Raw genomic sequence first — 13,771 nt, forward strand, 5'->3', positions numbered from 1 at the left:
TTCATGAACACAAATGTATTCAATTGGACAATTACATTTATTGGAACTTTGGGGGGGGCTGGATCATGGATGTATTTAGAAGGCTGGAGGGGGAGGAGACCTCCGTACCGGGGACGCTGTGTCAAATAGACGGTGACGTCACCTCCAGCGGTGCTGCCTTCAGTTGTACCTTGTAACTTACGACTTTAATTTTCCTTCATTTGGACAATGAAAAAGAAGGGATGTAAATGGTAAAAGCTGACTACATTTAATAACAAACAAAAAAACATGACAGTAGTGTCACTGATGTGTCATTTGAAGATTAAGGCCCATGTTGAGCTGTGAAATAAACATGCTGCTAAACATACCCCTCTTAAAGCCTTAATAATACGGAAACTGATATAGAATGGAATATATAGAATAGAATAAAACTTTCATACTTTTGAAAATAGCTACGAAAACAAGACACGAGACGTGAAATTAGCTGTTGAAGTATTACTCTTTCTTGCTGAATTAAGAAGAAGAAGACATACTTTATTATTCCCCCTGGACGTATTGGCAACATGCACCATTACTACTATATCAACTGACATAAGGGCATTAAAATGGATCTGCTGTTGTTTTATATTAGGGCCTTGTTTTGAAGAAGCTCCCTGTGTCAGGTACTAGTTTTTTTTGTATGTTGCATATTCCTAAACATATGTGTGTAATCAAAACACACAGTAGCCACATCTGGGTTCAGGTAGTATTGCAGCATAAAAAAACTGTACATTGCACAGAGAATAAGAGGAGCGGTGGCATCTTATTATATAGTAATAAGTAAATTAAAAAAAAATTCCCCCAATCTTTCTATCAACTTTCTGCACCTTCAACCTACAGTGAAGAAGATGGAGCATCTAGTGTTGAGAATAATTCACCTTGTGGCTTGCAAACCGTTGGATGTTACAATGATATTAACATAAGAAATGTCAGATTTCAACTTAACGTGTATTAGCCTCACCAATCAGTGAAGATGGAGTCGAAACCAGTATTCAAACGCAGTAATAAAACAACATGTAAGGGGCCGTGGTGCAGCAGCGGGATAAAGAGCTAAAAGTGCCCACATTCAATGAAGCATTTCCGACAACACTTAAACGCAGCAGCAGCAGCAGCAGCAGCATTCAGCCAATGAGAGCGAGCGGGCTGCCAACCTGCGTCTATAGGGCGCTGCTGTACATCAAAGACTGATGAGACAAGAGAACAAACGCTGTGGCACTCTCTGCTTTCTAGCAACTGCTGTAGGCCTACACACCGTTTTATTTCAGGTCTGCAGGTGTGAACGGATGTGGTTTGGTTCATAATCTGCAGACGGTTCGAGAAGCAGGTGCGCTGCCGTGATTTTTGTTTGTTCTCAAAGGGTTACTTGAGGGGGATGCGCCGCTGTTCTTTGCTGTCACTTCCGGGCGAGTAGTTCGTGAATTAGCAGATCACATCAAGTTGATCAACATCGATGCTCCGTGCAGGCGGGATGGAGGAGTTTGTCACGGAGGAAGAGGAGCCGTGGTACGACCAGCGGGACCTGGAGCAAGGTGAGACCTCTCTTCGGTTTGTGTGTGTCGGGGGGGTGTAACAATGCCCCATCCACAATCAGTGTTCTGTCTTGGCTTTTTAGGATAAATGGATTCATGCAGGAGGGGGTGGATGGAAAGGAGGGAGGCCGTTGCATCCACTGTTAAAACGCATTTCATGCACGAGTGCACGCACTATGAAAACTGTAACCCCCATGTCTCTGTCTGTCTCTGCATCCGAGTCTGGATCTGCATCTCTGCTCTCTTCCACTGCCAATTATTTTGATGTTGTTAGTGATGTTTCCCAGAATAGCCCTGCTGTCTGACTTGAGTGAATTCTGCCTCTGTTTCATCTGCCTCCTTGCAGGGTCACATCATACATCCCAGCACTCCTCTCTGCCTACTTTCTTTGTAATCAAACACTGATCATCTGTGGGGAGGTAGTGGCATTTAGGGTGTGTGAGAGGGGGAAAAAAAATGCTGAAAACTCCCTGAAATCTGGAGATATTGAAGCAGTGATTTGATTTTGTTGTAACTAGTTTTTCACCTCGAAACAGAACGGCAGTCGTGTGTCTGTGACCTTAAATGAACACGGAAGACAAAGGCAGAAGATCTATCAGAAGAAGGCTTGTGTTTGCCTTTTCACTGATGCATAATGTGATGCAGTGTGTTATCAGCCCTCTCAGTAAACAACTTAAATGGACGCACTTTCATCAACAGTGCATCTCAGAGGAGAGATGTGTATCCCTCTGCAGTGCCGGCCTCAGCATCAACCCATCCCCTGATTACCTGCTGACCCAGACAACTAAAGCAGCTTTGTGTCTCATCATCGCATGGTACATAGTCAGAGAGCAGAGAGCAGAGAGGCAGGTTGGTGTGTGTGTGCGTGCGTGTGCTCCCGGTATCTCATCTCAGCATTATTCAGCACCGAGCTTGAAGTCATTAAGCCCCAGACTAGACCTCCTTAGTCGGGATCAGAGATTCCAGGCTTTGGGGTCAGCTTGGAGGCTCAAGCACATGTCGTCATCCTGCACGCGCTTTAAGTCGGGCATGATTTTGCCCCAGAAATGCTGCTGTTATGTAACTTGTTGGCTGCCAGCTCTGAGATTTGGTGACTCCTGTGTTCAATATGATCTGACAAAACATATGAAGTGTGTCTGGGCAGATGGTGGTGTGAGGTGAGCTCATGTTTGTGTTGTCTGAGGGGGCCTGTGATTGACCGGGAGGACAGTCATTGATAGATACCATGACTGCATTTGTGATGTGACAGCCTTTAGTGTCATTATTAGGTGTCTGGTGATTGGTATATCCTAAGCACAGCCTCATGTTCTGCTCATCCGTGCGCACAATTCTCAAATTACATAACTATGACTCTGCACGTGTCGCCCTCAGGAACAGAAACAGCGCTGTGACTGAGTTGGACCTGGGGGGATGAAGGCCTGCTGTGCTCTCTCCTCCTCACACACTTCCACTCAGCTCATTATCACTCGGCGGTTCAGACCAGTGATCAGTTCTGCATTGTTGAAATAGGAAATTACAGCCTGTCCCTCGGCAGCATTGGAGGCAAATGTAACGACAACAGGGGTGTGAGCTAATGATGCTTGTTAAGTATATTAGATAAAACGGAGGGATTCCCGCTGCATCAGCAACAGTAAATCACATCTAATCTCTTGTGTTTCACACCTACGATGGTGTGTGTGTGTGTGTGTGTGTGTGTGTGTGTGTGTGTGTGTGTGTGTGTGTGTTCCTGTCATTGCTCACGCCCAACACTGTGCTGATAAAACGCTGCATTCATGTCCAGTAATGGGTGTCAATGGCTCTCTCTGTGTCTTCACGCCGTTCCACTCCTCCAGTGCTGTGTTGTTATGGGCTCCGACTTTGCAGGGCCAGCAGGATTCTCCTCCTACTCGGTCCAGCTAGGCTTCTTTTCACCAGAGGAGATGGATAATGTATGCTTCAAGCTGTATGGTAAAAGAACAGCAACTGTGAGGGTGGCGTCTGCGGTGTTCTCATCGCTCAGACCAATGTGATCTGCGAGGTTTATCATTTTCTTTCAACATGTTCCACTTAGATGCGTTTAACTTTGTTTTAAGGCTTGTTGTGTATTTTTTTTTTTTAATGATAGAAGTGTGTTGATAGTAAAAAAAAAAAAAAAAAAAAAAACTTTAAACTTTTGATCAAAAGTCATTTCCTAGAAAAACGTTTTCCCTTATTTTAGCTATCATGAACGCATCTTGAGAGAAATGGGCCAGACACATCAGGATTTCAGAAACCTTAAGGGGTCTAATCTAAGGACAGGATGTTATGTTTCCCATCTTAAATTCATTTTTAAATTAAGATTGCCTTATCATCCTGGGTCTATACCCTGAACATTTGGTTGTCAATTCTAAACAATCAGTGTTGATTGATTTTGGGCTTCTTCAAGCTAGAAGACTGATTGCTCTTTTTGGAAAAATATACAGTTGCCCTCTGTAAAGTTGTGTTTGAAGGAGATTGCAACATACCTTGCACTGGAAAGACTTGCATATATTGTTAGAGGGAAAAGAAAACAGTTTGTTAAAGTGTGGAAACCTTTTTTGGAATTTTTGGAGGATGAGAATGTCGCTTAAAGATCGTCATTACTGCTGCTTTGTGAGAGAGAGAGTGTGAGAGAGATTGGACACACCTCATTCAATGTGTTTCCTTTATTTTCATGACTATTTACATTGTAGATTCTCACTGAAGGCATCAAAACTATGAATGAACACGTGGAATTATGTACTTAACAAAAAAGTGGGAAATAACTGAAAACATGTCTTATATTCTAGTTTCTTCAAAGTAGCCACCCTTTGCTCTGATTACTGCCTTGCACACTCTTGGCATTCTCTTGATGAGCTTCAAGAGGTAGTCACCTGAAATGGTTTTCCAACAGTCTTGAAGGAGTTCCCAGAGATGCTTAGCACTTGTTGGCCTTCACTCTGCGGTCCAGCTCACCCCAAACCATCTCGACTGGGTTCAGGTCCCGTGACTGTGGAGGCCAGGTCATCTGGCGCAGCACTCCATCACTCTCCTTCTTGGTCAAATAGCCCTTACACAGCCTGGAGATGTGTTTGGGGTCATTGTCCTGTTGAAAAATAAATGATGGTCCAACTAAAAGCAAACCGGATGGGATGGCATGTCGCTGCAGGATGCTGTGGTAGCCATGCTGGTTCAGTATGCCTTCAATTTTGAATAAATCCCCAACAGTGTCACCAGCAAAGCACCGTCACACCGTCACACCTCCTCCTCCATGCTTCACGGTGGGAACCAGGCTTGTAGAATCCATCCGTTCACCTTTTCTGCGTCGCACAAAGACACGGCGGTTGGAACCAAAGATCTCAAATTTGGACTCATCAGACCAAAGTACAGATTTCCACTGGTCTAATGTCCATTCCTTGTGTTCTTGTTGCCTCTCCTTAGCCGTGGTTTCCTAGCAGCTATTTGACCATGAAGGCCTGATTCGCGCAGTCTCCTCTTAACAGTTGTTCAAGAGATGTGTCTGCTGCTAGAACTCTGTGTGGCATTCATCTGGTCTCTAATCTGAGCTGCTGTTAACTTGCGATTTCTGAGGCTGGTGACTCGGATGAACTTATCCTCAGCAGCAGAGGTGACTCTTGGTCTTCCTTTCCTGGGGCGGTCCTCATGTGAGCCAGTTTCGTTGTAGCACTTGATGGTTTTTACGACTGCACTTGGGGACACATTCAAAGTTTTCGCAATTTTCCGGACTGACTGACCTTCATTTCTTAAAGTAATGATGGCCACTCGTTTCTCTTTACTTAGCTGCTTTGTTCTTGCCATAATATGAATTCTATCAGTTGTCCAATAGGGCTGTCGGCTGTGCATCAACCTGACTTCTGCACAACACAACTGATGGTCCCAACCCCATTAATAAGGCAAAAAATTCCACTAATTAACCCTGACAAGGCACACCTGTGAAGTGAAAACCATTTCAGGTGACTACCTCATGAAGCTCATTGAGAGAACACCAAGGGTTTGCAGCGCTACCAAAAAAGCAAAGGGTGGCTACTTTGAGGAATCTAAAATATAAGACCTATTTAAGAGTTATTAGACACTTTTTTGTTAAGTACATAATTCCATATGTGTTCATTCATAGTTTTGATGCCTTCAGTGAGAATCTACAATGTAAATAGTCATGAAAATAAAGAAAACTCATTGAATGAGAAGGTGTGTCCAAACTTTTGGCCTGTACTGTGTGTGTATGTATGTATGTGTGTGTGTGTGTGTGTGTGTGTGTGTATATATATATATATATATATATATATATATATATATATATATATATATATATATATATATATATATATATATATATATATATATATATATATACACTTATTGTTTTATTTGTACAATTATTTAATTTGTTTTGCATCTCTTGATTGTTTTGTTGTAAGGTACACTTAATACATTATTTGTATTGCTGTGGTCATTGTTATTTGTATGTTTTCTATATGTGGAAAACTTAAAGTATTGTTAAAAAGGTTGCCTTATCAGGTGGCGTTCAGATGCTTAATGTGCACCTCAGCTGCAGTGAGTGCTTCTCTTAAAAGCAAACCACTCTTGGTGACGAGGAAAAGTCAGACACTATGTGGTGAGCTCCTGTACTTGACACTCTCACCACTGTCTGCTGTTTATGCCTTTTCTTCTTTCTTGGCTCGTGTCAGACCTACACTTGGCAGCCGAGCTCGGCAAGACCCTCCTGGAACGCAACAAGGAGCTGGAGGACTCTCTACAACAGATGTACATCAACAATGACGAGCACGTACAAGAGATAGAGGTATGCTTGTCCCACATATTGTAACTCTGCTAGTGCATGTTTCAACTAATTATTGTAAAACATGAAGCACTTGGAAGAAAAAAAACAAAACAAAAAAAAGTTTCTTTAAATCATAGTTCCCTCAGAAGCATTTTGTGCGGCCCCTGCAGGTGACATGAAATGCAGTCATATATTTTAATCATCTACGGTCCATTTGAAATACTTTCAGTCTAAAAGGTCATAGTATAGTATGTCATAAAAAATCATAAAGTCATAGTATGTCATGAAACGTTTAAAAAAAAAAAAAAAAGTCATGGTATATTATGTAAAAAAAAAAAGGATAAAAAAGTCATAGTATAGTTTGTCAAAGACATAAAAAGTCATAGTATAGTATGTTGAAAAAAATGTGATTTAAAAAAAAAAGTCGTATGTTGAAAAGTGATAAAAGTAAAATAGAAATAGAAAAGTAGTAGTCATAGTATTTATTAAAAAGTCATAGTATGTCGAAAAAAGTCTTAAAGTCATAGTATAGTATGTCAAAGTGATTAAAAAAGTATTTTATACTATAAGGTATAGTGTGTTGAAAAAAAGTCATAGTATAGTTTGTTGAATAAAAGGATAAAAAGTCAAAGGATAGTATGTCCAAAAAGTGATAGTATAGTGTGTCGAAAAAAAAGGTATAGTATGTTGAAAAAAAAGTCATAGTATGTCAAAAAAATCATAAAGTGATAGGATAGTATGTCCAAAAAAGTGAAAAGTCGTAGTATAGTATGTTGGGAAAAAAAAGTCATAGGACAAGTAGGTCGAAAAAAGTTATAAAAGGTATTGTATAGTGTGTTTAAAAAAAAAAAAAAAAAAAATCATAGTATGACGAAAAGTCTGTACATGCCATAAAATGCACATAAAAAGATTGTTGCCATCCATAAAATTGACCCATGACCATTGTGGTCTTCTAACCAGCATTATATCACACTGAGCCATCTTATCTGACACTCTCAGCATTGTTTCGTAGCATATTTGACTTCTTCATTTTGGGTTTAGACCTTAAAATTCAATGTTCCTCACCGGGTTTGAACCCACAACCTTTAATCTTTAAGCAGCTCACCAGGTATTTAACACACTGAGCTATTTGCAAAGAAGGAAATGCAGTGGTTTGACGTCGTTTTTATTGTTCAACATTACTGAGGATAGAAAATGAAAAACTCCTGAGACACAGCGGGGGATTGTGATCTATCTATAAAGTCAACATCTTATCTTGGTGAGCTATAACTAAGGCTTAAAGTTTGCTATTTCATTCGATTATTTGTTCTTCACACAACTGAAAGGAATAGTTGGATAATCTCAAGATCGTATAGCTAGACAGGGGAGCCGGGATTTGAGCCTTTCACTTCAGACTTTTAGGCAATAGCCTTACTTGCTGAGCTACTTTTCTTGTCAAAAATTGGGTCGGTATCCATAACAAAAGTTTTAAAAAAGTATAGTGTATAGTATGTCGAAAAACGTGATAGCATAGTATGTTGAAAAAAGTGAAAAGTTGTAGTATAGTATGTTGAGGAAAAAAAAGTCATAGGACAAGTAGGTCGAAAAAAGTCAGTATAGTGTGTTGGAAAAAGTTATAAAAGGTATTGTATAGTGTGTTTTTATTAAAAAAAAGTCATAGAATATTATGTCGAAAAAGTCATAGTATGAGGAAAAGTCTGTACATGCAATAAAATGCACATAAAAAGATTGTTGCCATCCATAAAAATGGTTATAAGAAAAAGCCATTGTATAGTATGTAGAAAAAAAAGTTAGTGTAGGATGTCGAAAAACGTCATAGTATAGTATGTCAACAAAGTGATTAAAAAGTCATAGTATAGAATGTCGAAAAAAGTGATAAGAGTCATAATATAGTATGTCGAAGTGATAAGTCATAGTAGTTTGTTGAAAAAAGTCATAGTATGTTGAAAAAAGTGAAAAAAGTCATAGTATAGTATGTCGAAAAAAAAGTCATAGTATGAGGAAAAGAAGTCATAGTATATTTCGAAACAAATGATGGAAAAAGTCAAAGAGTCATAATATAGTATGTCGAAGTGATAAGTCATAGTAGTTTGTTGAAAAAAGTCATAGTATGTTGAAAAAAGTGAAAAAAGTCATAGTATAGTATGTCGAAAAAAAAGTCATAGTATGAGGAAAAGAAGTCATAGTATATTTCGAAACAAATGATGGAAAAAGTCATAGTATAGTATGTCGAAGAAAGTGATAAGGTAATAGTATAGTATGTGGAAAAAAGTAAAAGAAGTCACAGCATATTATTTCAAAAATACATAAAACGTCCAAATACGGTATGTCATAGGATAGTATGTCATTATTTTATATCATATGTCATGTTGTTTTTAACTGAATGTATTTTAACGAAGTATTTCAGCTTCTCTGCTCGCTAGTGTTCTTTATCACAAAACATGGTGGTCAGCCATTACAGTTGACTCAATGTGTGGTTGCATCCTCTGGGGTAAAAGTACACCCGGTTGGGAATCGTTGCGTTAGATGAACAACTCTAGATGTATTTAGTCACTTATGACCTCATTTTAATCTTAAAACTTGTCTCCCTTGCAGTACCTGTCCAAACAGTTGGAAATGTTGAGGGAGATGAACGAGCAGCATGCAAAGGTGTATGAGCAGCTGGATGTGACTGCCAGAGAGCTGGAGATCACCAATGAGAAACTGGTACTGGAGAGCAAGGCCTCGCAGCAGAAAATAGACAGGTGATCATACACTGTAGAAAAATGTGTCTGTAACAAGAACGATACTCCACATTTTTACTGAAGCTAGAACAGTTGTGTTTACAGGCACTCCCCTCTACCAGGGCAACTATAGAGGACTTAACATTTTTGCTCTCTTTTAACAATTTCATAATCAGGGATCGAAGTTCTTTACAAATCACATTAGTGGTCTTAATGCTAAATATTTCAGTGGCTGCCTCTGTTAATTCTAAATATGCTCCTCCTTCATATGCTTTATGTCGTAACAGTGGCTCACTGTGGCTGTAGAGGAACGGTATGCTCACCAAAGAGAGAATTAGGTCTCCATAATAATGACGTAACGAGCACTGAACAAACATTTGTGGGTGTGCACAGGTTGACGGGCACCATGGAGACCATGCAGGGTCAGGTAAACAGCCTGACAACTCGGGTGGAGGAGCTGCGAACTCTGGAGGAGCTGAGAGTCCGTAGAGAGAAGAAGGAACGGCGCAAGACTGTGCACTCCTTCCCCTGCCTCAAAGAGCTCTGCACTGCGCCAAGGTCACTAACTGTCCGGAGTTTCTTTTCTAATGTACAGTATGTACATTAGAAAAGAAAAGAATTTCTGTCTAACTATTAAGTATGCTATGCAGCGCAAACTGTGAATCATGATTGGACGACTCAAAAAGCTCCCCGGTATGTGATTGTCATGATTGGATGACTGGCTGTCAAAAAGCAAACGGCTGAATGCAAGACATGCTCATCAAAAATGGATGACTTGGTTTGGGGCTTGACTTGTCTTAAAGTGCTCATATTGTGCTTTTTGGCTTTTTCCCTTTCCTTTATTGTGTTATATATCTTTGTGTGCATGTTATAGGTTTACAAAGTGAAAAAGCCCAAAGTCCACTCCACCCCAAAGGCACTTACCATCTCCAACAGAAAACACTGTTCGCAAATTGCTCCAAACAGCTCTATTGTAGTCCAGCTTTTACTTCCGTGACGTTGTGCGTCACTTTGTAACACACGTTATAATGCTCGCCTAGCTGCTAGGGTGGCACGCCCTCATACTCTGCTTCTGACTGGCTAGTAGTCCTTACCTAGCTATTACGCATGTTCGACTCCCAACAAAGATGGAACAGAAGTGTGATGCCTCACTCTGTAGCTAAAACAGAGAGCTCAACACACAGGGTGAAAAGAGGAGCTGCAGTACAACAAATATATGGTGTTTTCTGAAAATGAAACCACATAAACCTATTCTGATATAAACTCTAAATACAATTATGAACCTGAAAATGAGCACTTTGACCCCCCCCTCAAAAAAAAACAAAAATACATTACTCAGAACTTGGACCATATGACTTGAGAATTACTTGGGACTTTAGGAAAGATGACTTGGTCACAACACTGGGTTTTATATTGCCTTTTAAAGAATGCCCAGTTGTAAAGTATTTAACAAACTGTGCTTAAAATCCAGCACACTTAATGATGCACCACGTCTTTTCATCAGGTATGAGGATGGTTTCCTGCTGGCCAACCCGGGCAGTGTGGACCTGGCTGAGAGACAGCCGGTGGATGAGGAGAATGAGCGCCTGAGAGACATCGTCTCGTCCCTGCGCTCAGCTGTGGCCACAGAGCGCTCCCAGAGGGAGGATGCTGAGCGCGAGTGTGCCGCGGTGCTGCAGGAGTTTGAGCGTCTGGAACAGCGTCTCTTAGGAGCAGAGGGCTGCCAGCTGCGCGTCCAGGAGCTCGAGGCTGAGCTCCAGGAGATGCAGCAGCTGAGGAAGTCCAGGCTTTGTCTGATTGGGGGCATGGAAGACAGCCTGGAGACGCTGCTCCGCAACGGCCCTGAGACAGACACCCCGGAGCAGGGCGTAGGTCTGGAGGAGGGAGGTGAAGGAGGCGCTGGAGAGGCAGGGGACACAGGGCAGCAGGGAGGCCCAGTGAGGAAAAGCTGCAGCGACACGGCTCTGAACGCCATCTCGGCCCGCGACGCCTCAGGTAGGCGCCAAGGCAGCTACGCCCAACATGCCAACGGCGTGCGCAAACGTGGCATGAGCATCCTGCGGGAGGTGGACGAGCAGTACCACGCCCTGCTGGAGAAGTATGAGGAGCTGCTGGGAAAGTGCCGGCGCCACGAGGAGAGCCTGTGCCACGCCGGGGTGCAGACCTCCCGGCCCGTCTCCAGAGACCCCTCCATGAAGGAGTACAGCATGGTCTGCGCGGGGCCTTCGACATCGGGTGCCGTTGCCGCCCCTCCCACACCCCCCCAAACTCCCTCCACCCCAGAGGCCCTGGAGGGGATCAGCAGGCAGGTGGAGCAGGTGGACAAACGTCTCAGCCAGAACACACCGGAGTACAAGGCCCTGTTCAAAGAGATCTTCTCCCGCCTGCAGAAGACCAAGTGTGACATTAAATCCACCAAGAGCAAAAAGAGTAACAAATGAGCAGGAGATACTACATGCACTGAAGACAGTGACCGCACAGAATATATTTAATTTACCTCACTGTTTTGAAGGCTTCTTGTCTTACATTTGACCAATCATGACTTAAAGGAACACGCCGACTTATTGGGACTTTAGCTTATTCACCGTATCCCCCAGAGTTAGATAAGTCCATACATACCCTTCTCATCTCCGTGCGTGTCGTAACTCGGTCTGACGCCCCCACCGCTAGCCTCGCTTAGCACAGATCCTGAAGGTAACCGGCTCCATCTAGCCTCCTGCTCCCAATAAGTGACAAAATAACGCCAACATTTTCCTATTTACATGTGACAGCGTGTACAAGATCACATGAGACACAGCCATCTTCTAACCGTATACGTACTGGAAACTATATTCTCAGAAGGCGAAGCACTGCTACTTCTGCTACTTGGGCGGGGGTGATTAGCGCAACACCTGAAAAGCACCGTTGTTACTCTCTACCAAGGGGGTAAGCGTGCATCTGGAAAGCGTACCTTCAATGGGGAGATTCTAGGCTAACAAGCCATCACCTCCCGTTAGCATCCCATTGACTCCCATTTATTTTGTCGTCACTTTGACAGCGAATAACTTTACATGTGAAGTGTTTAAAGACTCTCTAAACTATTTGTCCATTGTTTATTTTCTAAAGAAACACGACAATGTATAAAAGGCTCCATTACCTTGTATCTCACGTTATGGCCACGTAGCAGCAGTTTTTGTAAAAATAGGCTAACGATTGTGTCATAACCACGTGACTTACTGTCGCACAGTAGAGGAATTACCGTACAGTACAGGAGAAGCTCTCAGGCAGTTTCGACTTACATTAGCTGTTTAAGTTTAATTACTAATGTTAACAGTTAAGTTTAGTTAACAGTAATTAGCCTGTGCCTGTGATTCGGAATGATTGAGATTTCTCTTGGCACAGCTACCAGAAGACTTACAACTTTCAGACAGGTTGCTCACGTCACATTTACGTCGTAAAGCTCGTAGGCAGCACACTCAGCCATCACCGGAAAAGTGACTTCACTGGTCTCTGTAAAAATATATGGTGTCGCTGTGTCCATTATTGTACCGTCTATGCTCTCTACTCCTCACCACGGGGCTTCTCAGGCGCTGCAAGCAAATCACTCCACCCAAGTAGCAGAAGTAGCAGTGCTTCGCCTTCTGAGAATATAGTTCCCAGTACGTATACGGTTAGAAGATAGCTGTGTCTCACGTGACCTTGTTATTTGTACACGCTGTGACTATACAAATCACAACATGTAAATAGGAAAATGTTGGCGTTATTTTGTCACTTATTGGGAGCAGTAGGCTAGATGGAGCCGGTTACCTTCAGGATCTGTGCTAAGCGAGGCTAGCGGTGGGGGCGTCAGACAGCGTTACGACACGCACGGAGATGAGAAGGGTATGTATGGACTTATCTAACTCTGGGGGATACGGTGAATAAGCTAAAGTCCCAATAAGTCGGCGTGTTCCTTTAATGGGTGGACGCCTGTAGTCATGGAGTTGGTTGATTGATGATGCATATTGTTAGCAGCGGATGGCTGATTAATCTAAAAGTGAAATCTTATTTCACTACATGGATGGAAGATCGTTGATGAAATGCCTTTTTCTGAGTGACTGTAATTAGAATGGAGGTTATTGTTTTTGTCCTAGGGAGGTCTAGTGTGTGATGTCTTTGTAATTGAGATGTACTAATGCAGAAATTTTTTTTTTTATTTATTTATAGTGAACAATAATTAAGCCAAATAATTTAAAGACTTTTTAAAAGGCAGCCACTGGCTTTGAAACTACTTCTGGCATTTGAAGCACGTATCCAATAAACACTAAGTGCTAAATAAGTTTTAACCCAGGAACTGAACTCGCACGCTTTTGACCAGCTTGAGGTCGCTTAAAGATCTGAACATGTAATTTGAATTTGTTGGATGGTAAAAATCCTTCAAGACAGTTGCCAAAGTGTATTGTGCATTAGGTGTTTACTTAGATTAACAACTTATAACTTATGTAGTGAAGGAGATGGCCTCTGTGGTGTTTTACAGCAAACAGGGCAATGATCTGTTTCAGGGATTCGTTTGATCATCTCAGACATGACAACAATCGGTTCTACGCTGCTGTGCTACCACATTGTCAGTTCTTGTAGTAGGCCATTCAAAATGTTTTCTGTTGATTAAAAAAAAATAAAAAAAATCCACCATGTTCTTTTTCTGTTTGTGTTCAAGGTTGCAACAAATCAAATGGTACAGCATGTTGAATAAAACAGGACACACGCAG

The 13,771-nt window shown here is 41.9% G+C and overlaps 1 protein-coding gene across 1 annotated transcript; it reads left to right on the plus strand.

Annotated features, from left to right (window-relative positions):
* The first annotated feature begins 93 nt into the window (after nucleotides 1-93).
* cdr2l (cerebellar degeneration-related protein 2-like) lies at nucleotides 94-11,632 on the plus strand. Its single transcript, XM_078269081.1, has 5 exons — nucleotides 94-1,547; nucleotides 6,230-6,342; nucleotides 8,917-9,065; nucleotides 9,438-9,602; nucleotides 10,549-11,632. The coding sequence occupies exons 1-5, from the start codon at nucleotides 1,469-1,471 to the stop codon at nucleotides 11,483-11,485; spliced, it is 1,443 nt and encodes a 480-aa protein (XP_078125207.1). The 5' UTR covers nucleotides 94-1,468; the 3' UTR covers nucleotides 11,486-11,632.
* The last annotated feature ends 2,139 nt before the right edge of the window (nucleotides 11,633-13,771 follow it).

This window comes from Sander vitreus, chromosome 15 (genome assembly GCF_031162955.1).
Source record: "Sander vitreus isolate 19-12246 chromosome 15, sanVit1, whole genome shotgun sequence".
NCBI classification, from domain to species: domain Eukaryota; kingdom Metazoa; phylum Chordata; class Actinopteri; order Perciformes; family Percidae; genus Sander; species Sander vitreus.